Source organism: Carlito syrichta, unplaced genomic scaffold (genome assembly GCF_000164805.1).
Source record: "Carlito syrichta isolate Samal-C Ts95f unplaced genomic scaffold, Tarsius_syrichta-2.0.1 Scaffold309100, whole genome shotgun sequence".
Lineage (NCBI taxonomy): Eukaryota > Metazoa > Chordata > Mammalia > Primates > Tarsiidae > Carlito > Carlito syrichta.
The window spans coordinates 192,583-219,576 of NW_007253196.1; the positions used below are offsets into that span (position 1 = coordinate 192,583).

The 26,994-nt window shown below is 42.9% G+C and overlaps 1 protein-coding gene across 1 annotated transcript in view; it reads right to left on the reverse strand.

Moving 5' to 3' along the window:
- The window catches only part of KHDRBS1 (KH RNA binding domain containing, signal transduction associated 1), a 27,486-nt gene continuing 492 nt past the window's right edge, over positions 1 to 26,994 (reverse strand). Inside the window, 9 exon segments of the mRNA XM_021716945.1 lie at positions 1 to 1,327; positions 3,651 to 3,709; positions 4,924 to 4,991; positions 5,835 to 6,036; positions 6,527 to 6,660; positions 9,607 to 9,753; positions 11,301 to 11,417; positions 13,360 to 13,484; positions 26,822 to 26,994. The exon segment at positions 26,822 to 26,994 is cut by the window's right edge and continues 60 nt beyond it. Coding sequence (XP_021572620.1) covers positions 1,230 to 1,327; positions 3,651 to 3,709; positions 4,924 to 4,991; positions 5,835 to 6,036; positions 6,527 to 6,660; positions 9,607 to 9,753; positions 11,301 to 11,417; positions 13,360 to 13,484; positions 26,822 to 26,994 — 1,123 coding nt within the window. The 3' untranslated portion in view covers positions 1 to 1,229.

Sequence of the window (26,994 nt, forward strand, 5' to 3'; positions counted from 1 at the left end):
TTTGATTAAAAAAGGACTAAACTTTATTGACAAACTGCTGCAGACATTTTGACATAAGTTTAAGCTACCTATTTAGGCAGACTTACACATGTAGCATTTAATCTTCCGAGAACAAAAATGGGAGGACGGTACAAATCCAATTAGGACTTTAACTTATGTACAAAGTGGATTTTGATTCCTTTTTCATTCAGCTGCAGTGTCCCTTTTTATATCATGCTAGTGTTGAGACATACTTGACTACTTTAGGAACAGCTCAATATTGAAACCGTCAACTTGAGAAAATCATTAGCTTTTTGGCCCCATTGTCCATGTGAGCTTTGCATGGAGTGTAGAATCTCAAATGGACAAAATACTTTGTCTTTTTAAATACTGAAATTTTAATTACTACTATGACTGATAGAGTATTTGTGGCTAAAAAGCTCTGCATCAAACTCAATTCAGGTGGCCAGTCCTTCCCCCTGCCCCCCCCACAAACCTCTTCTCCCTCCCCTGCTAAGTATCTCTCAACACAGTATGTCTGGGGCTAGATTTCAAAACCCACATAATGAAAAAGTCAGTTTTACAAGCCTAATTTTTTTGTTTTATATCAATTAACGTTAAAAATTGCATCAACTATTTAATTCATGAGGATCTTTCATACTAAAATTTAACCTTAAGATTCAACCGCCATGTGTTTTTAAAGGAAACGTTTTTTAGAGACGTCTGAACTCAGTTTTACATGGTGGTGCCTACTGCCGTTACATTTGTGATTTTAAATCTTAAACAGCCCTGAATTTTGAAATGTAGCCTAGTTTGGGATTCTGCAACTACAACTTTACGGGATGCCTCAAATCAAAACTAAGAGAAAGTTAACAAGCCTTTACTTCAGAACCTTTAAGCAAGCAATGTCACTTTTGAAACTAACAGGTTTGTTTTTTTTTTAACTCAACTTCTTTTTTATTATAAAAGGTACACTTCTGTTTATATTTAAACAACAAAGAAAAAAGGCATCTACACACTTAAAAAATTAATTCAATATTCCTAAATCTATTTTAACTCATTTTAAAATACTACATACAGAAGCCAGAATGCAGAGTTAAGAATGGAGTAAGGTGGGAAGAAGGGGACCACGAAGAAAAACACTTAGACAATTACTTGTCTGTTGTGGGTAAAGCAACAGGAATCCTGGGAGATACAAGAAATCAGTAACAACTTTGCTCATAACTGATATTTTCCCCTCATGTTTGTTTTTAATAACGTCCATATGGGTGCTCTCTGTATGCTCCCTTCACTGGCCTAGCTGGAGGGGCCTTCAGCGACGGCCTGGTCCCATTCCAGTCGTCCTGACCTGTGAGGAAAACAACGACAGTTCATAAACTATGTGCCAATGGTATTTGGGATAAACAGGGGTAGATTACATGGGTAAAGATCACCAAAAACACTGCTGTTCTTCTAATGTCTTGACACCTCCCTGGTGGTCTTTGCTCTCTACTTTGGACCTCTTGAGTAGCCTGGGCAATTTCCCACAGTTTTGGGTGGAAGGACAGAAGAGAACAACTCAGAAAAGGCTGTCATTAACTCTTGAGTCATCATCAGCCATGAGGTTCTCCACAGTCAACGTGATCTATACTTTAGTTCCCAAACCTGGAAAAATCCAACACCTTGCTTGAGACAGGAAGGAAGTCATTAATCTTAGCGGGTCTGCAATGACCTTTTCTGTTACCAAAACAGTTTGGCAAGCTCACTCAGGTAAGGAAGACGTCTGGAAGTCTTTCAGACTGGAAGCAGGTGCCCCTTTCCGTGCAACATCGAGTCACATTTCCCCACTGAGAGGTGTCCTCTGGCTCTCTGAGAGAAGTAAGCCAAGGCCACTTTTCAGAAGGCCTTTCACCAACAGAGCTGATATAGCTTTGGTGGAGAAAAGTACTATCAAAAGTTTCATTTGTGACATTGTCTAGGAGAATTTCTAAGCTCTTTTCTTATGACAACAATCCAGAGAAAACAGACAATATGGCTGACATCCTAAAATAGTTTTCCTCTGGAACAAAGAAAAGCCTCAGGGAGATGACTACTTACTTCCAGAGCTGACCTCTTATGAAAATGAGTTGTGTTAAAGCTTATTCTTCCCACTCATTGCCATACCTTACACACACCAGTTCATTCCTTAAGTACTTTCTTCAGCTGCCTATATTCACACATACCTGCTTCCATTACTATAGGTCTTCAATTCCTATATGAATCTAAAGTTGCACAGAACCCTAATTATACCCACTAATGCACATGTCTATCACTTTTCAAGTGGCTTCTGGGTACCAGTAAGACAGTTTACTTTTTGTTTTAAGTATATAGATTATCCCGGACAGTTTATTTTTCTAATTCTGTTTATAAAGGCAGAGAACAAATTAACTGTGGCAACATTACACCAAGAGCAAAGGGAACAGCCTGCCCTGTTCAGTTCAGTTTTTTCTCCAGTAAAACAGAAATGCAATTTAAGTCAAATACATACAGAGGCCCCATTGTACTGCCTCACTGATGAAGGGAAATACCTGGGTGTAATCACACTGCTCTTCTAAACAGTGGCACATAAAGCAGATCATAACAGTGTTACCGATGTCAACTGTCCAATGTTATTTAGTTAAAACTAGTAAAAACTGTTTCCCTAGGCAAGCACTAACTGCCTACCTCATACTATGCTGAGTTGGGCTAAGCCTGAGAGAGGTCCAGTGGGGGGGGGGGCTCCTCTTTTTCAGATACAGGTAAGGAGAGACTGTCAACCACTGTCTTAGGGTGACTGTCAACTGCTGAGTCCTGAAGGACTCTCCAGAAGTCTCTCAGATATGCTGGAAAGGCAGCTCTCTGCATCCGTTACCACACAGCACTTCCTCTGGGGCCCATTAACATGGAGCCATAACGCTCTTGATGATACACTGGGAGCTGTGTTTTTAACCAAACCTCAGGGAAGACAGTTTGGTTCTGCTGGGATTTAAGCCTCTATAGCTCTCCTGGGATCAAGAACTGAGTTGAGATGTCCCCAAGTCAGCAAGGATCTTGGTGCCACTACTTCCCTGAATTGGTTCCCGCCCACAACCTCTAATCTGATCCTAAGAATAGCAGGTACTATTCTTGCCCCCTAACTTGCTCTGGCTAGCTGCTTGTCATCTAGGTCCCTTCCAGTTGGCATTTACTCTACAATGAGATTCTTTTCTAAGAGATCCTTTTTTTAAAAAAAAAGAGGTGAGGCAAATGGACAAAGTTAGATATTATTAAATTCTTGTTATCTACCAAAATGGCCTAGGTATCAGCAACAAAGGCCAGAAACAATCCAGACCTAGCCATCTTCCCTGCCTAAAGTAGAAAGAAATCAATATTAGCTTAACTAAAGTTTGCTGCTCCAACAAGGCTAAGCTGGACTTGAGCTCTAGTTATTGTGGTTACCTTGCATTAGGCTTCCAAGAGTAATAGTGCCTTATCTCACTTCAGTAGTCCCTCTTTCTACCACACATCACAAAATTTAAATAAGAACAGAACTCCTACTGTTATATCTACCAATACCTTGGCCTTTTAAAGGTTTCTCCTCATGTGTCTCTGTCTGATTCTTAATAATTCAGTCACCAGCATTCTCCCAGGCACTTACTTGTACATTCTGCCCCACCACAGAAATAAAGACATACCATAAGCTTCATAAGAATCTTGAACCTCCCCATGTCCATAGTCATAATATTCTGAGTCCCTGAAAGCAAAAGATAGAGTGTTAAAAGCTACAGAGTACCTAATTACCTTTCTCTCAAATACTTTCATATCTCAGTCATTTTACTTGTGTATTAATACAGGAAAATGTTCATTCTGCTCCACCTCAAAACCCCAAATATTTCTAAAACCCGTATATACTATGTACTCAGACAATAATTATGACAACCACAACAAAGAAAAACAAACATCATATAATATCAAGTGAAAAGCACAATCCTAAATTGACTCTTAATTACAGTATACATACAAATGTAGTTAGACTCACTAGAAGAGAATAAACAAACAGGAAAAGAACTGTTCTGTCTCTACTGATTTCTGAGACTCTTTCAATCACAGGTTAAGATACACACACACACTCTTGTGTGCATGTCTTTAAGAGAAAGGCAGAGAGCCGGGTGGGTGCAGTGGCTCATGCCTGTAATCCAAGCACTTCTGGAGGCAGAGGCAAGAGGATTGCCTGAGACCAGGGGTTTGAGACCAGCCTGGGCAACTTGGTAAGACCTCGTCTCTACAATAAATCAAAAAAATTAGCCGGGCGTGATGGTGCACACCTGTGGTTCCAGCTACTTGGAAGGCAGAGGTGGAAGGATCACCTGAGACCAGCAGGTTGAGGCTGTGGTGGCCATAAGCGTGCCACTGCACTCCAGCCTGTGCAAGAGTCAGATTCTGACTCAAAAAAAAAGAGAAGGGCAGAAAAGAACCTAAGTTATAGTAGTGAGATTCAAGTTCCCTTTAAAATTTTTATGAAATTTAATGTGGCTGTAATATTTTAAAATAACAAATAAAAATAATTTAAAAGCATTTCTCATTGTTTCTATGTAGTTGAAGCTCAGGAATTTTTTTCAACTATTCCCAGATTCTAAAATAGTAATGTAAAGTTCACAGTAATTCAAATGTGCAAATCCAAGTATGTGCCTCACAGATGTCAAAAGCAGTAGCATGCTCGTATAATCCCAGCTACTTGGGAGGCTAAGGTGGGAGGATTCCTTGAGCTCAGGAATTTGAGACCAGTCTGGGCAACATAATGAGACTTTATCTCAACAAAACAAAACTAACAAACAAAGCAGAATAGATGCCCTCAAAAGGTGAGTCATCCTGCTCCTCAGGTTTATGCTGCCTAAATCTCTCAGTTCCTCCAACTGAGAGGACACCCATTCCTAGGACACAAAACAGTTCTGATAGTGCCTGACTCACCCTTGGCTCTGGCTGTAATAGCCTTCATAGCCTTCATAACTCTGTTCTGCATATGTATCATCATATCCCTAGAACAAATAAAACGAAATAGAAGGTCAGAATCATAGAGTAGGGAAGGCAATTACATCTAATGGGGGTATGGAAGTCCTCTGGATTAAAAGGATACGAAATTCCCTTCCAAAATGTGAATACCTACTACAGAATAGTCAAAAGAGAAAGGGTTATTAAATAAACAAAAACTCCAACAAATATGATATGTCATAGGACAAGTGTGGGCAAGCAATAAAGTAAAAAAACAAGTTTTAGGTCAGGCACGGTGGCTCACACCTGCAATCCCTGCACATTGGGTAGCTGAGGCAAGAGGACTGCCTAGGCTCAGGAGTTCAAGACCAGCCTTGGCAACATGGCGAGACCTCGTCTCTACAATAAATAAAAAAAATTAGCCAGGCATGGTGGTTCGTGCCTGTAGTCCCAGCTACTGGGAAGGCTGAAGCAGAAGGATCACCTGAGCCGAGCCCAGCAGATCAAGACTACGATGAGCTGTGATTGTGCCACTGCACTCCAGCCTGGGCGACAGAGTGAGAGACTCCAACTCAGAAAAAAAGCAAAAACAAAAAACACCACCAAAAACAAGTTTTAGTATCATCAGGACAAGTAGAGGGAGATTCCTTAGTAAAACACCGTACATTAAGGCACAGCTTATTTCCTGTTAAAGCTATACACACATAATAAACCATGCCTGCAATGGAAATATCTTCTAATAGTATAATATTCACTGCAAGAAAAGAAAGCAGATTCCAAATCTTACAGGCAGTCCATGATTTCTACACAAAGGACCAAGGCCTTGGCATTCAACTTCCTCCAGCAACCTATTAGATATTGGGAAATGGTGTATTGTTCAAATTTCTTACATATTCTTCATATGTTTCTGGTGCAGGGGGTGGAGGCAAAGGTATTCTCTGGATGCCCGCTGTCCGGGCTCTTGGTGCTGGAGCACCCCTCACAGTAGGTGGGGGTGGTACTCCTCTAGTCACGGTGGCACCTCTGGTGATGGCTCCCCTCACTGGTGTACCACGCACCAAAGCCCCCCGAGGTGGTCCAACACCACGGCCCCTACAACAAGAAAGTTTATTTTAAAATGAGTTTTTTTTTTAGAAATAAGCTACTTTCATGTTCAAATGTTTGCAAATTCTGGAGCTAGAAAGACTTTATGAAGCCTTAACTAGACTATTATTAAAGCACAGAGGAATGAGCAGACAAGTAAAGGTCCTACACTAAAAGACTTCTCAGGTACTACAGTGAACCAGTGCATCAGTGCACTGCCTTGGACAGGTCTGGAGCAGCTGAACACTCAATAAAAGTCGGTCACAAGAGGTAAAATTCTTAAGCAGACCATTACAAAATGCCAGGACTTTCTAAAATTAAAAGACCAGTACTTTCAGCTGGACTATGGTCAAAGTGCCTAAGATCTAGAATTCTAGTCTTGGTGCAGCACAAAATCCCAAGACTCCCTCCTAAACTGGAGGTAAGAGGACCACTAAGAGAGAGATGGTACTAGTAGTCAAATTTACATCGCATTTTTGACTGTCACCAATATTTTTACCTGGGAACAGGTGGAGGGGGAGGTGCAGCCCCCCGGCCTCTTACTGGCACCCCACGTCCACGAGAGGGCTCAGGTACTCCATTCAAGTAGGACAGCTCTAGAAATTGCTCCTGGCAGATATCATCCATCATATCCTGGGAATGAAGAATACAAGGAGTATTATGCAATTAGCTATACTTTCTACTGAGAAGTCATCTGGCCCTCATGAGCCTTGGATGCAAACAAGAGTCCTGAGAGCCTGGATGAAGTCTTAGGTCATTCATCCTGTGAAGTCAAATTACATTCTCCCTGACCCATCTTTGAGGAAAGTCTATACAGCAGACCCCTCGTTATTCATAATGTGGTCCCAGCCTAGCTCTCCAGATCACTTCTGTCCTCTCTCCATATAAAACCTCCTCTCAAGCTATGCTGAACAACTTGTAGTTCAAAGTCTAACATTCTCACACATCCATTCTTTGTAAATAGTTTTCTTTTCCTAGAATAATAAAAGCCACTACCATAACGGAGCTCTATGCACCAGTCACTATATAAGCTTTATACAGATTTTTCAGTTTAATCTTCAAAAGTACCCTGAAGTAAGTAGGCAGATCACCCCATTTTACCATTAGGAAAACGATTCAAGGAATATAAATCAAACAGGCTAAGGACATAGAGCTAATAAGTGGCAAATTTTATGTGAATTCAAAAATCTAGCCTTTGGATCTATAGGCTATACTGTCTTTTTCGTCCACCTGAGAGACTTGTAATTTATCCTTACAAGATTTATCTAAAACAGATTAAGTGCCTTTTGAAAAACTTTCTCTTGACGCCACCCCCACAACTCCTCTTTTCCCAAAGCATCATGCAATTCTCTCTACCCAAGCACTTAACACAAAATTTTAGAACTGTTTGTCACTAGACAGTAAGCTCTTCAGGAGCCATTTCTGTAATTTCAGACCCAAGCATAGTATTAGGCATCTACCAGATATTTAACAAATGTATGGGATGAACAGGGAACCTGCAGCTCAGAAAAGTGAAATGAGAACTCGTCCAGGAAAACACAGATAGAGTTCCCAGTTCAGTGTTTTTCCTATTGCACCAAGAAGCCTCCTTGGTACAGTTAATTATTATTATTATTTTTTTGAGTTGGAGTCTTACTCTGTCTCCCATACTGGAGTGCAGTGGCACACTCCTGGCCACCGCAGCCTTGACCTGCTGGGCTCCGGCGATTCTTTCACCTCAGCCTTTCAAGTAGCTCGAACTACAAGTGTGCACTACCATGCCCGGTTAATTTTTGATTTATTGTAGAGATGAGGTCTTGCCAAGTTGCCCAGGCAGGTCTTGAACCCGTGGGCTCAGGCAATCCATTCACCTCAACCTCCCAAAGCGTGGGATTACAGGCTGAGCCACCAAGTCCAGATCAGTTAATGGTTCTAAGGGGAAAATGGGGAGCTCTGGTCAAGATGCAAAAATACTCACTTTTTTTTCTTCACAAGAGGAAGAATAGAGCCAAATGCCATTTGTAAATCTTTTCATACATTTCTTTGTTTGTTTGTTTTGTTTTTTGACTTGGAGTCTCACTCTGTCGCCCAGACTGGAGTGCAGTGGTCGCTCCCGGCCACCGCAGCCTCGACCTGCTGGGCTCCGGCAATCCTTCCGCCTCACCCTTCCGAGTAGCCGGAATTACAGGCGCATGCTACCGCCTAGCTGATTTTTTGATTTATTGTAGAGATGAGGTCTTGCCAAGTTGCCCAGGCGGGTCTCGAACCAGTGGGCTCAGGCAATCCACTCACCTCAGCCTCCCAAAGGCGCGGGATTACAGGCTGAGCCACCGAGCCTGGCTCTCTAGGATATTTTAAGTTGTGTTTCATGTTGAACATTCCAATGAAGATGAGATACTTGAAAGCAAAGAGATTGTGAATATCATCAACAGTCAAACCTGTAACAATCACACCTCTTCCAAATAAATCTCTACTTGAGAAAACTCCTCCAGGAGAGAAACCTGAGTGCATTCAGGTTAGAATTTAATCCATTAGCTGGGCGAGTGGCTCACATCTGTAACCCCGGCACTTTGGGAGACTGAGGCAAGAGGATTGCCTGAATTCAGGGGTTCGAGATCAGCCTGGGCAACATGGTGAGGCTTCATCTCTACAATCAATAAAAAATACAGGCAAGTGTGGTGGTGCACGTTTGTAGTTCTAGCTACTTGGAAGGCTGAGGTGGAAGGATTGCCTGAACCCAGCAGGTCAAAGTTATGGTGGCCACAGGAATGCCACTGCACTGCAGCCTGCATAAGAGCGAGACTCCAAAAAAAAAAAAGGAGAGAGAGAGGAAAGTTAATCCATTAACACTGAATGCTATAAGCTTCTTGCTGTCAGTATCTAGATTCTCTAAAGCATAAACTCCTTGAGTGCAGGGAACTACTGTAGACATTTTCCTAACACAACCTCCCAGTTCTACACTAGTACCAAAATATTCAGCTGGTTAAGACCCTGCTAAGCCTTTATTAACCAAATATTAGAATGCAGATACATTGTAAACCCAGGATATTGACAACAGCTGCTGGTACACAATGAAAACCACATTAGACAAGGAGGGGCTGAGTGGCTTTGGGGTACAGTGCTTTTAGAACTAGTAAAAGAGGCCGGGCTCGGTGGCTCAGCCTGTAATCCCAGCGCTTTGGGAGGCCAAGGTGAGTGGATTGCCTGAGCCCACGGGTTCAACAGCCACCTGGGAAAGTTGGCGAGACCTCACCTCTACAATAAAAATCAAAAACTAGACGGGCGTGGTAGTGCGCGCCTGCAGTTCCAGCTACTTGGAAGGTTGAGGTGGAAGGATCGCCGGAGCCCAGCAGGTTGAGGTTGCGGTGGCCGGGAGCGGCCACTGCACTCCAGTCTGGGTGACAGAGCGAGACTCCAACTCAAAAAAAAAAAAAAGAACTAGTAAAAGTAATGAACTATCTCAGAAAAATGAACACAAATGCAAAATTTGGTATACAATTCAGGTTACTCAAAGATCCTAGTTAAGAACCCCTGCCTTTGCAATAGCATAAAGTCTCAGTTCTCCTTTGCTCAGAAGACATAGGATATGGATCTTCTTACTGGTACTAGAAACTTCTTGACTTCCTCCATGGCATGGGCCATAAGAGCATAAGCCTCACATGGGGGTCCAAAGACTTCAATGAAGACATGCAGATCCATATTCAAGTGGGCATATTTGGGGTCTCCACCTTTACGCAGCTCTTCTTCCTATGGAAAAATGGAGAGAAATATCACATCACATGGACTAGGGAGAAAATAATATCTTTAACTCTAGGCCAAAGGAATAACCCCAATGTCTAAGAAAAAGCAGTAAAGTTTAAGAAAGTAAAACAAGCTCTGAAGAATAGTAACCTGCACAACCTGCTAAAGCTGTACCTGGTCTGCAGTCAACAGTTAACTGTCTCAAATCCCTGGGGTGTTCATCAGAGCTATTATTAGAAGCATAAAAGAGAAAAACTTAGTCGGGGGTGGCAGCACACGCCTGTAGTTCCAGCCCCTTGGAAGGTTGAGGCGGAAGGATTACTGGAGCCCAGTAAGTCGAAGCTGGGGTGGCCCTGAGTGTGCCACTGCACTACAGCCTGGACAACCGAGTGAGACGAGACCTCATATCTACAATAAATCAAAAAATTAGCCGGGCGTGGTAGCGCGCGCCTGTAATTCCGGCTACTCGGAAGACTGAGGCAGAAGGATCGCCGTAGCCCAGCAGGTCGAGGCTGTGGTGGCTGGGAGCGGCCACTGCACTCCAGTCTGGGTGACAGAGTGAGACTCCAACTCAAAAAAAAAAAAAAGAAAGAAAGAAAATGAAAAAAGGAGAAAAACTTAATTCTAGTCTCTATTCAGATAATAGGTGCTTGGTAAGTATTTGTATGTCTGTATGTATGGCCAAGCATTTGTTTTTAAATCCCGGGTAGAGCTGTTAATCACCACTAGCTCTGCTTATCTGCTTACATGGTCTGAAGAGGAAAGAAGTCAGGAGAGAGAGAAGAAAGGTCATGTAAATCGCATAAGCTAGAACAACACACTTCAGTCCTAACCATACACATCTAGCGAGAAATATGAGTGAACAAAGGAGGACTTGAGAAAACATTTGTCAGGCAACAAAAAAGGCCTGAAAGAGCAAGGTTTTAGATATAGCAGGCATGTCTAATCTAAAAAGCTGACCGACCCTAGAAGGCTAAGACTATTCTTTTTGGTGGAAAGTTTCTTGGCACTTACAAAGAATACACAGTGTATTGGGTTAATGGCATGGGGAAAAGAAGCATTAATGAAGGTTCTATTGTCAGGATTACTCATGGTTCTCTTTGGAATACTGTACATTCTTTTTGTGGGCCTCACTTTCCAGCTGGCTACAAAACAAACTAATCCTCAAACTCACCTGCACTCATAACACTACTGTTCTCACTTTTCTACATTACTGACATTTTAGTGTCTGGTTTAGTCTAAGTTTTAGTACACCCAGTTTCTCTTTCAAATTTTCACAGATAATCCTACCAATGCTAAAGATGCTACTGTTGTTTCCATTATTATGTAGTCAAAAGTCTGAAAGAAAACAATCACCAGGGCACACTTAGGCTCTTCCAGGGTTATCAGGCAAGTAAATTAACTTGGCCTATAATTTCTTGCATCCAACACAGACTTGAAAGAGACTCATTCTCTAAATATACAAAATGTTTGCTTCTGTAAGACATTAATACTGGATTCTGGGAAACTAGACGGCATCAGGGTATCCTTTTGCCTCAATAATTGGAGCTTACCTTAGCTTTGTCTCTCATTGAGCCCTTTCCCAACACAGAGATCTTTGCACCAGTCTCTTCCTGTAGTCTTTTGATTGTATTCCCTTGTGGTCCAAGAATCTTCCCCACAAAATTGAACTGACAAAAAATAAAAGATTTCTAAATACACATGCTCCTATATAAAATATTTCCACGTTATCTCATTTGATCTTTAACAACTCTGCAAAAATGGGTAGAATATTACCTTTCCTATTTTACTGAAGAATATACTGAGGCTTTACTGATAAAGTTATTAATTTATGGTTATGCAACTAAAAAGTGGTAATTCCTAGATATGAATTTAGGTTTTCTGATGCAGTCTGTTGCTCTTCCACAATACTTCCTTAGTACTTTAAAATAAACATTTTTAAGGCAGTGACCTCAGGACAGAACAGACATATGGCATTCTCTGACAGCACGTTTGGTAAACTAAATATAACTCCTAAAAAAAGAAGAAAACATTTACTAAAAATTTGAGTAAGGGGGCAACTCCTTCGGGTCCCCTCTCACTGTGGGAGCTTTTCTGTCCTCTCAATAAATCCTGCTTTCTCACTTTTTTTTTTTTTTGAGTTGAAGTCTCACTTTGTCGCCCAGACTGGAGTGCAGTGGCCGCTCCCGGCCACCGCAGCCTCGACCTGCTGGGCTCTGGCGATCCTTCCGTCTCAGCCTTCCGAGTAGCCGGAATTACAGGCATGCGCTACCACGCCCGGCTGATTTTTTGATTTATTGTAGAGATGAGGTCTTGCTGCCCAGGCGGGTCTCGAACTCCGGGCTCAGGCAATCCACTCACCTCAGCCGCCCAAAGGTGCAGGATTACAGGCTGAGCCACCAAGCCTGGTTCTGTTTTCTCACTTAAAAAAAATTTTTGAGTAAGAAATAAAGTTAACTCCAGGCTGGGTGTAGTGGCTCACGCCTATAACCCCAGCACTTTGGGAGGCCAAGGTGAGAGAATTGCCTAAGCCCAAGGTTTGAGACCAGCCTGGGCAACTTGGCCAGACCACATCTCTATAATAAATTTTTAAAATTACCCAAGTGTTGTGGCGCATGCTGGTAGTTCCAGCTACTTGGAAGGCTGAGGCAGAAGGATCACCTGAGCCCAACAGGTTGAGGCTGGGGTGGCCTTGAGCGTGCCACCTGTCCTCCAGCCTGGGTGACATAGTGAGACTCCAATTAAAAAAAAAAAAGTAGCTCCATACAGCCAAGGATTTGTGTTCTATTTCCTTTTCTTTAGATTTCTTTTGACAGAGAGCAATTCTTCAGGGTTTAATTTTTTTGTCCTTTTAACTTGGAGCCTGAGTAAACACTTGAGAAAGAAAAAAAATTTTTTTGAGACAGGGTTCTGCTTTGCTGCCTAGGCTAGACAGCAGTGGCATGATCATAGCTTCCTGCAACCCTGAACTCTGGGCCCAAGCAATCCCCCCATCTTGGCCTCCCGAGTAGCAAGGACTATAGGCACATGCCAACACCTAGCTAATGTTTGTATTGTTTATAGAGACAAGGTTTCACTATCTTGCCCAAGCTAGAAACTTTTTTGATAATAAAAAGATGTTTATATTTCCTTCCTAACTGTAGCTACTAGTTATGGACTTACTTATCTCAACTGCCAGAAATAGGTACGACATGGAGGAGAAGCTTCACAGGCTTAAGTTTCTCCCTTTTTTTTTCTTTTGAGTTGAAAGTCTCACTGTCATCTAGGCTAGAGTGCAGTGGCATGCTCACAGTCACTGCAGCCACGATCTGCTGGGCTCAGGCAATCCTTCCGCCTCAGCCTTCCAAGTAGCTGGAACTACAGACATACACTACCATGCCCAGATAATTTTTATTTATTTATTTTAGACATGAGGTTTTGCCAAGTTGCCTGGGCTGGTCAGGCAATCCTCTCACTTAGGCCTCCCAGAGTGCTGGGATTATAGGCATGAGCATCACGATTCCCAAGTCTATATTATAGTCCATGACTTTCATTCTAGTCTCTTTCTGCAGTCTTTTGATTGTATTGTATCTATGAAGATAACTCAAAGAAGTGAAGCACTTTTTGCCTTACCTTAGGATACTGCTTGACAGGTATCAGCACCCGCTCTTTCAGTTTCATATTCTTATGAGAAAATAAATCCAAGTAATTCTCCTCATCATCCTTTTTTGAATCTCCCTTCTGAATCTTCTCAATTTCTGAACAGGAAAAACAATTTGTTTTTGCTCTGCTAAATAAAGTGACTAGGAAACCCAAAGTCTGCTTCCAACAAAAGCAGTGTGCTTTTCCATCCTCACCTGAAGCGAGTGACAACAGACATTCAAACGTTTCTTGTTTCAGAGTAAACAGATTTAGCAAAAGTAATGGGGTCGAATGGGAGAAAGGGAGATAATGAAACTTCTAAGAAATCTCCATCTTCACTGTTTATATACTGAAGTTCCCAGACTATGGAGATGGCAATGAAGTACTAATAGAGTTCCAAAAGGGGTTCTAAAAGAAATGAGAGCAGAGTGCCCAAGGAATGAGCATCAACCGAAAGCTTACATGGTCTCAGTAGACTCAGAAATAGTAGACTCAGCAGAAGAGTCAAAAAAAGAAAAAGTACAAAGTTTTATCTTGATGGAAAAAAAAGCCAGTAATTTCGATATACACTGGAGAGTTCTATTAAAATATCCAAAGCACTGATAGCACTGCTTTGGATGCTAATCCTGAAGAATTTGAAAGACCTGGTCCTTACACTACCACTCAGTAGTAGTGTCAACTTATGTTGACACTAAAATAACATATGTACACATGCCTAATTATAGCCCATTTCTTAGAAATTGCTTAATATATAGTCACCATTTTCTACCCCAAATTCAGCCAATGTCTAAGTGAGAAAATGCACCATCTTTTTTTCAAATCACTTTATTGATGTGTGATTGACATGTAAAAAGCTGTACATATGTAATGTATACAATGATGAGCTGAGGGATAAGTATACACCTACGGGAAACCATCACCACCATCAAGACCATAAACATATCCATCATCACCAAAGGTCCATTCAATTCAGAGGTTAAGACAGTTTCATTAGAAATGTAGCATCCAAAAGGATTTCCTATCACTAAGAAACTTCATTTACTCATTCATGGAGTGATTCCAAGTGTCTGAGTGTTTCCTATGGAAAGGCAAATAAAGGGAGAAATACAGATATGATCATTAACCACTATAGGAGACTTACCAAAGGCCAGGCATCTATCTTGCAAAGTACAGAAGATACAACAGACCAAATCAGATAAGGTCTCCATCTTCACTGTTTATATACTGAAGTTCCCAGACTATGGAGGTGGCAGTGAAGTACTAATAGAGTTCTAAAAGGGGTTTGAAAAGAGATGAGAGCAGAATGCCCAAGGAATAAGCATCAACTGAAAGCTTATATGATCTCAGTAGATTCAGCAGAAGTAGTAGACTCAGAAGAAGAGTCAAAAAAAAAAAAGAAATTTTTACTCCCTAAAATCAGTAGACCATTCTAAATAACAGATATTCTTATATAATATTCCCATACTATGTTTCTATTCTAAGGCCAGAGTTCTCAAACTTTGGGATGTAACAGAATTACCTGGAGGGCTTGTTAAATTAGATTGCTGGGCCCCAACCCAAGTCTGGGATGACTGTATTAGAAATTTGCAGTTCCAACAAGTTAACAGGTGATGCTGATATTGCTGGTTTAGAGAACCACACTTTGAAACCCACTAGTTTAAAAAGATAAAGACACTCTACCTCAAATACATTCTGTAAATCTATACTCAACAGTTTAAAAAATAACTGTTTAGGGCAACCCCTTCAGGTCCCCTTCCACTGTGGGAGCTACTCTGTCCTCTCAATAAATCCTGCTTTCTCAAAACAAACAAATAAACAAACAAACAAACGTTTAGACAAAATCCAGTTATGAAAAACTTGGATGAAGGAAAGTTACTTTAACAGACTTTATATAGTTCAGAACTTCAAACTGGAAGTTTGTTAAAAAGCCTCATTTCAGATGCTATAATATACCATGAGCTAACTAGTCACATACTCCCTTGCATTTGGACAATTAAATACTCTAATGATGAATTGTAAATATCCTTAACTAAACCTTTATTCCTATGAGAAGAACTGAAACAACAGTGCTCTTCACATTCCGATTTCACTGCTTGGAACAGAAAACAAATTCCACCTTACAATTAACAGACTAAATGAGCCATTCAACACTCTGTTTACTGTGTGACTGGTAGATCCTGATCTCCACCCCTTTCCATCTACTGCTAATATTAACTTTTTCTGTTAACTCTTTTTTAGTCTACTGTATCTGACTATACCTCTTCCTGAGTTCTCAGGCTGCAAAATTAGGGCCTCAATCCTAGAGAAACAAACATGTCACAATTCTGGTCTGAAAACACCACTGAGGCGCTTTCATAAGAATGTGAAACAGGTCGGGGGCGGTGGCTCAAACCTGTAACCCCAGCACTTTGGGAGGCAGAGGTAAGAATATTGCCTGCACCCACAGGTTTGAACCCAGCCTGGGCAACCTGGTGAGACCTCATTTCTACAATAAATCAAAAAATTAGCTGGGCAAGGTGGCACGTGCCTATAATTCCAGCTATTTGGGAAGCTGAGGCAGAAGGATCACCTGAGCCCAGCAGGTAGTAGAGGTTGTGGTGTTTGTGAGCAGCATGCCACTGCACTCCAGCCTAGGCAACAGAGTGAGACTCTGACTCAAAAAAAAAAAAGAAGCCAGGTGTGGTAGCGCATGCCTGTAGCTCCAGGAGAAAAAAAAAAAAAAAAACAAGCAAAAGACTAAGAAAGGCCTTAGATTCACAGAACCCATGACACTACATATAAACGTTGCCTTTTTGTAATAGTACAACAGATTAACAGAATTTGAGCCATATCTTCATGCACTGACCAGGATTTTCGGAAAGTTGTGTAAAATACAGCTTAAAAGACCGAACTAGATAGCTTTAGGAAGCACAAGAGGACATAAAGTTGTTTCACAATTCTTTTTTTTTTTTTTTTTTGAGTTGGAGTCTCACTGTCACCCAGGCTGGAGTGTAGTGGCATGCTCACAGCCACTGCAGCCTCCGCCTGCTGGGCTCATGCAATTCTTCCTCTCGGTCTTCCAAGTAGCTGGAACTGCAGGCATGTGCCACCATGCCTGGCTAATTTTTCTTGATTTATTGCAGAGATACGGTCTCGCTAAGTTGCCCAGGCTGGTCTTGAACCCGTAGGCTCAGGCAATCTTATCACCTCAGCCTCGCAAAGTGTGGGATTTATAGGCATGAACCACCCCACCTGGCCCTCTTTCCTTTTCTTTTTCAACTCTGTGTTTCTCTCCTTGGCCTCATGTTCCCTGGAAAGCTAGAGCAGGCCAAAATGAGAAGAACCCCCCCCCCCCAAAAAAGAAATCAAGGAAAAGCTTCCTAAAAATGGCTAAACCTCAGGTAAAAGTACTTTTTTTTTTTTTTTTTGAGTTGGAGTCTCACTCTGTGGCCCAGACTGGAATGCAGTGACATGTTCCCAGCCACCACAGCCTTGACCTGCTAGGCTCCGGCGATCCTTCTGCATCAGTCTTCCAAATAGCTGGAACTACAGGTGCGTGCTACCACGGTCAGCTAATTTTTGATTTATTGTAGAAATGAGGTCTTGTCAAGATGCCCGGGTGGGTCTTGAACCCACGGGCTCAGGCAATCCACTCGGTTCAGCCTCCCAAAGTGCTGGGATTACAGGCTGAGCCACCGAGTCCGGCCGCAAAAGTACTTTCTAGGGAACTAACTTCTTTAAGTGAGCTTTGCTGGGGCCTCTGGAGACCCTGGATGTCTTAAGAGCCAAAGAAAGAAAAGCCAAGATGTAAACAACACAGAGAGGGTGACCCACTTGTTTCCTGGCCAAACACCATAATCACATCTTATCCAGTGCCTTCTATGTGTCAGGAACTCTATATTTATTATTTCATTTTTTCTTTGTAACCAGTATTATCCTCACTAACAGATGAAGAAATCTGGGCTCAGAAAAGTTATGTAACTTGTCCAAGATCTCAAAACAAATTAGTGACGGAGCAGATACTTACATCTAAGTCATTACTTATACCAGAGAGTAAATTCAATTAACTTGTGGCATTTCCTTTACTTTCTTTGACTAAAAATTAATCTTTCCTTTGTTTCTTGTATATTTTATCCCAGACTACAAGCTCCCATGTTTTTTAATATGTCTCAGAGGAAAGAACATGGATTTTTAAGCTAGGCAAAAGATTAGTTTGACTCCCAGCTCTGCTACATGCTTGGTACGTGATCTTACTTTTTTTTTAGTTAGAGTCTCACTCTACTGCCCAGGCTGAAGTGCAATGGCATGCTCAGGGTCACCGCAGCCTCGACCTGCTGGGCTCCAGTGATCCTTCCACCTCAGCCTTCCAAGAAGCTGGAACTACAGGCACACACCACCATACCTGGCTCATTTTTTGATTTATTGTAGAGACAAGGTCTCGCCAAGTTGCCCAGGTTGGTCTCAAACCCATGAGCTCAGGTGATCCTCTCACCTCGGCCTCCCAAAGTGCTGGGATTATAGGTGTGAGCCACTGCCCCGGACATGACTTTACTTTTAAAAAGAATAAAGAGGGCCAGGCGTTTTTGAGACTCCGACTCAAACAAACAAAAAAAAAACCCGTGGACCTTCACATAATGCTCTTATTTTGTTTTTAGTTCTATGCAATTTAATCTTATTTGTATGACCCCACTAATAGTCAAGATACAGAACAGTTTCATTATAAGGAATCCTTCCTGCTACAAACTTTTATAGCCAGTCACCTTCTTCCCTCACCATTGGCAACCACTAATCTACTCTCTATCTCCATTTTTTTCCCTAATGAATGTTGTATTAATGAGAGAATATAGAATACAATCTTTTGAGATCAGCTTTTTTTCCACTCAGCATAATTCTCTTGCAATCCTTCAAACTGCTGCATTTATCAATAGTTCATTTCTTTTTATTGCAATGTACTATTACATGGTATGGATGTACCAGTTTATTTACCTATTGGAGACATTTGGTTTGTTTCCAGTTTTTAGCTATTATAAAGCTGCTGTGAATATTCATGTACAGGTTTTGTGTGAACTTGAGTTTTAATTTCTCTAGAATAAACACCCAAGAGTACAATTGTTGAACCTTATGATAAATATTTAGTTTCGTAAAAGAAACTACTTTATCACAGACATATGCATGCTTAATACTAATATGCTCAATCTTGCTGGTATGTTTTTTAAAAACAGTCGTGTACCATATGTGAGTACAACACTTAAGGGACTTAATTTTTCACCCAACATTAGTTTTCTCCGAGATTTCTCTATGCTATTGTATGTAGCTGTAGTTTATTCATTTTCATTGCTGTAAAGTATTTTGTAAATCTATCACATTATCCAGTGAATGGTGAAACATGTTGTACCATTTTGTGAATAAGGTACATCATTTTATGAAATGTTTTATGTGTAAAAGTTTCTTTGTGCACATTCTTAGAAATGCTGCTGAGTCTGAAGGAATTTGAATGTTCAGCTTTCAGATGAAATGACAAACTGTTATCCAAAGAGGCTGTACCAATTCATACTTCCACCAGCAATGTATAAAAAATTAATTCTCCGCCGGGCTCGGTGGCTCAGCCTGTAATCCTGCGCCTTTGGGAGGCTGAGGTGAGTGGATTGCCTGAGCCCGCGGGTTCGAGACCCGCCTGGGCAGCGAGACCTCATCTCTACAATAAATCCAAAAATCAGCCGGGCGTGGTAGCGCATGCCTGTAATTCCGGCTACTCGGAAGGCTGAGGCGGAAGGATCGCCGGAGCCCAGCAGGTCGAGGCTGCGGTGGCCGGGAGCGGCCACTGCACTCCAGTCTGGGCGACAGAGTGAGACTTCAACTCCAAAAAAAAAAAAAATTAATTCTCGGCCAGGCTCGGTGGCTCAGCCTGTAATCCCAGTACTTTGGGAGGCCAAGGCGAGTAGATTGCTTGAACTTGCGGGTTCAAGACCAGCCCCAGCAACTTGGCGAGACCTTGTCTCTACAGTAAATCAAAAATTAGCTGGGCGTGGTAGCGCATACCTATAGTTCCAGCTACTTGGAAGGCTGAGGTGAAAGGATCGCTGGAGCCCAGCAGCTTGATACTGGACTGGCTGTGAGTGTGGCACGGCACTCTAGCCTGGGCGACAGAGTAAGACTCCAACTCAAAAAAACAAAACTAAAAAAAAATAATTCTCAGTCAAGTGCAGTGGGTCATGCCTGCAGTCCCAGCACTTTAGGAGACTGAGGCAGGATGAACAGGCAGGATGAATGCTTGAGCCCAGGAGTTCCAGACAAGTCTAGGCAACACAGCAAGACCGCATTTCTCCTGGGCTCAAGTAATTCTCCTGCCTTGGCCTCCCAAAAGGCTGGGATTACAGGTGTGAGCCACTATGCCTGAACAATGTGTAAATCTCTATCTTGTAATCAGCCACATCATTGAACATCTTCCTAGGTAAATAATGATGTTGCAAATCAAATAGTGACAATTTTTGTCTCTTTCTTTCCTAATATTTATACTTATATTTGATTAGTCTACAATTTCTTTGCAATTATACTCCCTAGTACTTTTTTCCCCTCTTTTTTAGATCAGAGATACTTTCCAGTTTTTGTTTGTTTGTTTTTTGAGTCAGAGTCTCACTAGTGCCCAGGCTGGAGTGCAGTGGCACGATCACTGTAGCCTCAACCTGGGCTCAGTTGATCCTCTGCCTCAGACTCCTGAGTAGCTGGGACTATAGGTACATGCAATCAAGCCAGGCTAATTTTTTTATTTTTGTAGCAACAAGTCTCACTATGTTGCCTAGGCTGGTCTCCAACTCTTGGCTCAAGCAATCCTTCTGCCTCAGTCTCCCAAAGTATTGGGATTACAAGTGTGAGCCACCATGCCCGGCCAAGATACTTTCCAGGTTTTCTTTCTTTCTTACTTACTGATTTATTTGTTTGTTTGTTTATTTATTGAGTTGGAGTCTTGCTCCATTACACAGGTTGGAGTGCAGTGGCACACTCCAGGCCACCCCAGCGTCAACCTGCTGGGCTCCAGCAATACTTCCGCCTCAGCCTTCCAAGTAGCTGGAACTACAGGCGTATGCAATCACGCCCGGCTAATTTAAAAATTTTTTTTATTTTTATTTTTTTTGAGTTGGAGTCTCACTCCGTCGCCCAGACTGGAGTGCAGTGGCTGCTCCCGGTCACTGCAGCCTCGACCTGCTGGGCTCCAGCAATCCTTCTGCCTCAGTCTTCCTGATTTTTTAATTTATTGTAGAGATGAGGTCTGGCCAAGTTGCTGGGGCTGGTCTCGAACCCTCAGGCTCAGGCAATCCACTCACTTCAGTCTCCCAAAGTGCTGGGATTACAGGCTGAGCCACCGAGTCCGGCCTTTCCAGTTTTAATAACAGGTTTAGCCAGCCCTGTAGAATGAACTGGGAAGGTCCCGATATATTTCTATAGAATTTTTTTGTTTTTTTTTTGAGTTGGAGTCTCGCTCTGTCGCCTAGACTGGAGTACAGTGGCCGCTCCCGGCCACCGCAGCCTTGACCTGCTGGGCTCTGGCGATCCTTCTGCCTCAGCCTTCCAAGTAGCCGGAATTACAGGCATGCGCTACCATGCTCGGCTGATTTTTTTTGATTTATTGTAGAGATGAGGTCTCGCTGCCCAGGTGGGTCTCGAACCCGCAGGCTCAGGCAATCCACTCACCTCAGCCTCCCAAAGGCGCAGGATTACAGGCTGAGTCACCGAGCCTGGCTCTATAGAATATTTTAACTAAAATAAAGAAATCAACTATTTTGAAGTTTCAACAGACTGTAAAATGTTCTCCATTTTATGCCTTTGGAGAATGGATTTCTGAATATACTTTCAGGATCTTCTGGCAGCGAATCTATTTAAAAACGTTATTCTAGGTTGAGTTCGGTGGCTTAGCCTATAATCCCAGCACTTTGGGAGGCTGAGGTGAGTGGATTGCCTGAGTCCGCGGGTTCGAGACCAGCCCAGGCAGCTTGGTGAGACCTCGTTCTCTACAATAAATCAAAAATTAGTCGGGTGCAGTAACATGCGTCTGTAGTTCTGGCTACTTAGAAGGCTGAGATGGAAGAATTGTTGGAGCCCAGCAAGTCAATGCTGGAATGACCGTGAGTGTGTCACTGCATTTCAGCTTGGGTGACCAAGTGAGACTCCAACTCAAAAAAAAAAAGTTATTCCTGGGTCACTTATATTAACATATTTTCCTAGTTGTAAAAGTAGGAAAAAAAATTGACATATATAACAGCATTTATGTCCATTATATAAATATGTTAACACAAATAAGCTTGTTTTCTTTCAGAAAACAAGTATGGTGGGTGAGACTTTTTACATGTCTGCAAACGCATTTAATTGTCATCACAGTCAAATATCAATTTGGCTAATAGAGTCATTCAAAATCTTTATTTTTCAGAATTGTGTCAATATTTTTTCATCGTTCCCATTTTCAAGAAGATGATTATATATTCGTACATGAAATATTTAGTAAGAGGCCACTCCAGGCAGCGCTCTTCAAGGTACAGGAGATACAAGAATGAACAAAAGCTGGGCTCGGTGGCTCAGCCTGTAATCCCGCGCCTTTGGGAGGTTGAGGTGAGTGGATTGCCCTGAGCCCGTGGGACCCGCCTGGGGAACTTAGCGAGACCTCATCTCTACAATAAAAAATTTAAAAAAATTAGCCAGGTGTGGTAGTGCACGCCTGTAGTTCCAGTTACTTGGAAGGCTGAGGTGGAAGGATCACCGGAGCCCAGCAGGTTGAGGCTGCGGTGGCCAGGGAGCGGCCACTGCACTTCAGTCTGGGCGATAGAGTGAGACTCCAACTCAAAAAAAAAAAAAAAAGAATGAACAAAGCAGACAGAAGATCTCTGCTCTGATGGAGCAGACATTCTAACCATGAAGGAGAAGGGGTGATCAACAAATACCGTACATAATTAGAATACATGGTGCAATGGATGCTGATAAGTGCAAAATAAAGTAAACCTGGGAAAGGGACTGTGGAACTGTGTAGGTGGTATAAGAAGAGTGGTCTGGTTCTCATGGTACCTTTGGGGAATGGGCAAAGGTGCCTGCAGAAGTCATAGTCCCAAGTGCTCTCTGGTTTTCTCCTTCTTCTGTGTCTTGGCCTTGTCATCTTCAATGCCCTGTTAACACTGATACTTTTTTTTCTTCCTGAGACAGGGTCTCATTCTGTCACCCAGTCTCCAGTGCAGTGGTACAACCACTAAAGACTCGATGTCCTGGGCGCAAGCCATCCTCCCTGCCTCAGCCTCCCAAGTAGCTGGGACTTTAGGCATGTGCCACCGCACCCAGCTAATTTTGCTATTTTTGATAGAGAAAGGGTCTTACTATGTTGCCCAGGCTGGTCTTGAACGCCTGGTCTCACATGATTTTCCTGCCTTGGCCTCCCAAAATGCTGGGAACACAGACTGAGCCACTATGCCAGGCTGCTTACTTTTAAAGTACAATTTGCAGTAGGTATTATAGTGGCAGAAGAGGAGAGGGGTGTTAGGTGTGTAGACTGACCACAATCCTGGCTAAATTGCTTATCAGTTTTGTTACTTTGGGCAAATTATTAATCTCTGAATGACTTGATTTCCTCATCTGTATAAGTGAGGGTAAGAGTAACTTCTCACAGTTTCGTTCTAAAGGTAATATAAACTGCTCAGACCAGGGCCTGGCACAGTAAGTGTTAGCTATAATTTTCTTCCATGTGTTATCAGTTTAAATACCACTATTCTATTTTCTCAGAGCCTCACTTCCTCACAATTGGTTGCAACTTCACTGCATTCCCTTTTCAAGATCATTCAGAAATATATCAAAAGCCAGGTCCAACATATATTAAGACTTGAGCTGGGTGCAGTGGCTCATGCCTGTAATCCCAGCATTTTGGGAGGCAAAGGCAAGAGGACTGCCTGAACCCAGGGGGTTCAAGACTAGCCAGGGCAACTTGGCAAAACCTCGTCTCTACAATAAATTTAAAAATTAGCCAGGCATGATGGCGCGTGTCTGTGGTTTGGGTTACTTGGAAGGCTGAGATGGGAAGGAGCCCAGCAGGTTGAGGCTGCAGTGGCTGTGAGCATACCAATGCACTACTCCAGTTCTATTCTCTCAAATAAGCCAACATTATCTCAATCCCATTTTTCCAATTAAAATGTGCTTCATTTAAAATAAATTTAAAAAGCCCAAGTTAAAAATAAAGACCACTCTCTCAATCACAAAAGTTAAGCAGTGAGGGCCAGGTCCAGTGGCTCACACCTGTAATCCCAGCACTTTGGAAGGACAAGGTGACAGAATCACCTGAGCCCAGGAGTTCAAGACCAGCTTGGGAAACAGAGTGAGACCTCATCTCTACAAAACAAAAACAAAAATTATCTGGGCATGGTGGTATGTGCCTGTAGTCCCAGCAACTTGGGAGGCTAAGGAGGAAGGATTGTTTGAACCCAGGAGTTCAAGGCTGTGGTAAACTCTGATTGTGCCACTGTACTCCAGCTTGGGTGACAGAGTGAGACCCTGCCTCAAAAAAAAAAAGTTAGCCAGGCTCGGTGGCTCAGCCTGTAATCCCGTGCCTTGGGAGGCTGAGGTGAGTGGATTGCCTGAGCCCGCGGGTTTGAGACCCGCCTGGGCAACTTGGCGAGACCTCATCTCTACAATAAATCAAAAAAATTAGCTGGGCGTGGTAGCGCGCGCCCGTAGTTCCAGCTACTTGGAAGGCTGAGGTGGAAGGATCTCCGGAGCCCAATAGGTCGAGGCTGCGGTGGCTGGGAGCAGCCACTGTACTCCAGTCTGGGCGACAGAGTGAGACTACGACTCAAAACAAACAAACAAACAAGTTAAACAGTGGGAGAAGAGGAAAAAAGTGTAAGTAACTTTTAAGGATCAATAGTTTAAAAAAAAATAGTTACCCTAAGAAAGCAACTTTTCTTTTTTGAGTTGAGGTCTGTCACCCAGGCTGAAATTAAACATCACAATCACAGCTCACCACAGCCTCAGTCTCCTGGGCTTACGTAATCCTTCCACCTCAGCCTCCTGAGTAGCTGGGACTACAGGTGTGTACCACCATGCCTAGCTAATTTTCTAATTTTCAGTAGAGACCACGTCTCACTATGTTGCCCAAGCTGGTCTCAAACTCCTGGGTTCAAGCAATCTTCCCACCTCGGCCTCCCAAAGTGCTGGGATTACAAGTGTCAGCCACCACACTCAGTCAAGAAAGCATCTTTTAAAGAACACCACACTGTACACTTGATGTGGTCAGAAAGGCAAAATACCAGCCTAGGCTACATAGTAAGACCTCGTCTCTAAGAAAAATAAAAAAATTAGCTTGGTATTAGTACATACCTGTAATCCCAACTACTTGGGAGGTCAAAGCCAAAGGATGCCCTGAGCCCAGGAGACCGAGGCTGTGGTGAGCTATGATTGTTGCCACTGTACTCCAGCCTGGGTGACAGAATGAGACCCTGACTCAAAAAAAAAAATATAAAAAAGGCAAAATATATCTTGTGTTTTCATACCTTGTTCTTTTTTTTTTTTTTTGAGTCAGAGTCTGTCACTCAGGAGTGCGGTGGCATGCTCACAGCCACCGCAGACTCAAACTGCTGAGCTCAGGCGATCTTTCCACCTCAGTCTTCCAAGTAGCTGGAAACACAGGTGCACACCACGTGCACACCACCATACCTAGCTAATTTTTTTGATTTATTGTAGAGATGAGATCTTGCCAAGTTGCCCAGGCTGGTCTTGAACTCCTGGGCTCAGGCAATCCTCTTACCTCTGCCTCCCAAAATGCTAGGATTACAGGCACGAGCCACCACGTCTGACCCATACCTTGTTCTTACCATGAATTTACAACTAGAAGAAAACTATAGAAAACCATTACTATCTATCTGATTCTAGGTGAAAGGAAACTGTAGTAGTCATTTTATACATCATTTAATCTTCATGACTCATCATCCCATTTTACAGACGAGGTTACCGAGGTCCAGAAAGTTTCCCAAGGTCAGGTAATCAGTTAAGGGTCAGAGTTTCAAATCCAAGCCTTAAAACTCCTGTTTATTTTATTCTCACACATTTAATCTGAGCTGATTAAATATTTGAGGAAATAAAAATAAGACTACCAAGTCAACCTTTACTATTTAGTCTGACATTCCTGAGTCTGTATTACATGCTTTCAGATTCAACCCGGCACCTGGTATTTTCAGACAGTAAGCAGCTCTAGCCCTTAAAGAGCTTGTCAGAAGAACACAATAAGCAGTGATGTTTCAAAATCTACTGTGCTACAGAACAGCAAAGCAATGACTTGAAAATGCAAGCAATTTATCTAAATGTACTTATTTCTGACCACCACGTGTTTTCTTCATTGTAAAGTAAATACCCCTTACTAGTTGCGGGGAGATAGAGAACAAAGGGAGGGAAATATTTTTATAATGAACTGTCCATTATATCAACCTTGCCAGAGTTCAACTATTCATTCAGTGTTAAGGGCTGTGAAAGTGTACTTCCTTAATAAAATGTAGGTGTTATAAGTAACACTTATTTTAAAAATGCTTTAACTAGAAGCAAGGGTCAAACAGAGGGCTTCGGGAAAAAACTGGGCCAACTAGGTGGCTGACCAAGAAAAGACCGCTACAGAAAGAACAAAGACTACAATTTCTAATCTATTTCACGACTGAAGCAGAAATTTAAAGAACAACAACAAAAAGACCAAGCCTTTCATGTACAAAGCGTCATGCAACTTCTCAATTTTCGTTGGGGAACGTCAAGCAAACTAGGCGGGAGTTCCTTACCTCCCCCTATCGTCTGTCCCTAGGGTTACTTGACCCTTCTTGAATGATGGAGGACTCAGTTGTAAAATGAAAGGGGAAAATCTTCAGGCTCTGTAGTAATTCTCATTTTACCAGTCGAAGCCGGAAACCTGATTCGGAAAACCTCAAGTTCCGATTCCCACAAGTCGCTTCTTTCTCCCTGCAACTTAAGCTGCGGTTACCGCTAAGTCCGGCCCGGCCCGGCGCGCTGGACAGGGCACTCCAGCCTCGCCTCACCTCGGCCCTCCCTCCAACGGTCCCTCCCCGTTCAGGCTGTCTTCACCTCCTACACTCTCGGGTGAGGCGCTCACCGCCACTTGCAATCAAAAAGGATTTCCTTTCGGGTAAAGAGGGAGGTAAAGGTTCGTTTCTGGAAGAATCTGAGTACTCGGAGCAGCGGCAAGAGGGAGGGGGAAGGGTCGGGAAAGGGGCGGGGAACTGAGCACCATCCATCAAGATCTTTGCGCTAGGAGATCGCCAAGTCGCCTTCGGGCCTTCACTGCAGTCTAGATATTCCCCATCGCACCCCGCGTAGAGGTGGGAATGTAGGATCCAGACTCCCAAAGAGGAGAGGACGCGAGCTCCCGACTGCCTCGGTCCGAAGGGGCGGGAAGAGAGAGGGACAAAGCCGCTGCCACCCATGTCCCCGGATGGCCGGGAGGCCCCCTTACCTGCAGTCAGCAGCTGCATGGCGTGAGTGAAGGACGGGTCGAGCGAGTCCTTCTCCGCCATGAGTTCGGGCAGGTACTTGTTCTCCGGCTCCATCTTGACCGAGGCTGTGGCTGAGGGGGGCAGCAGTGGGGTCGGCGCTGGACCGCCCACTGTCGCGTCGGGACCCGTGGCC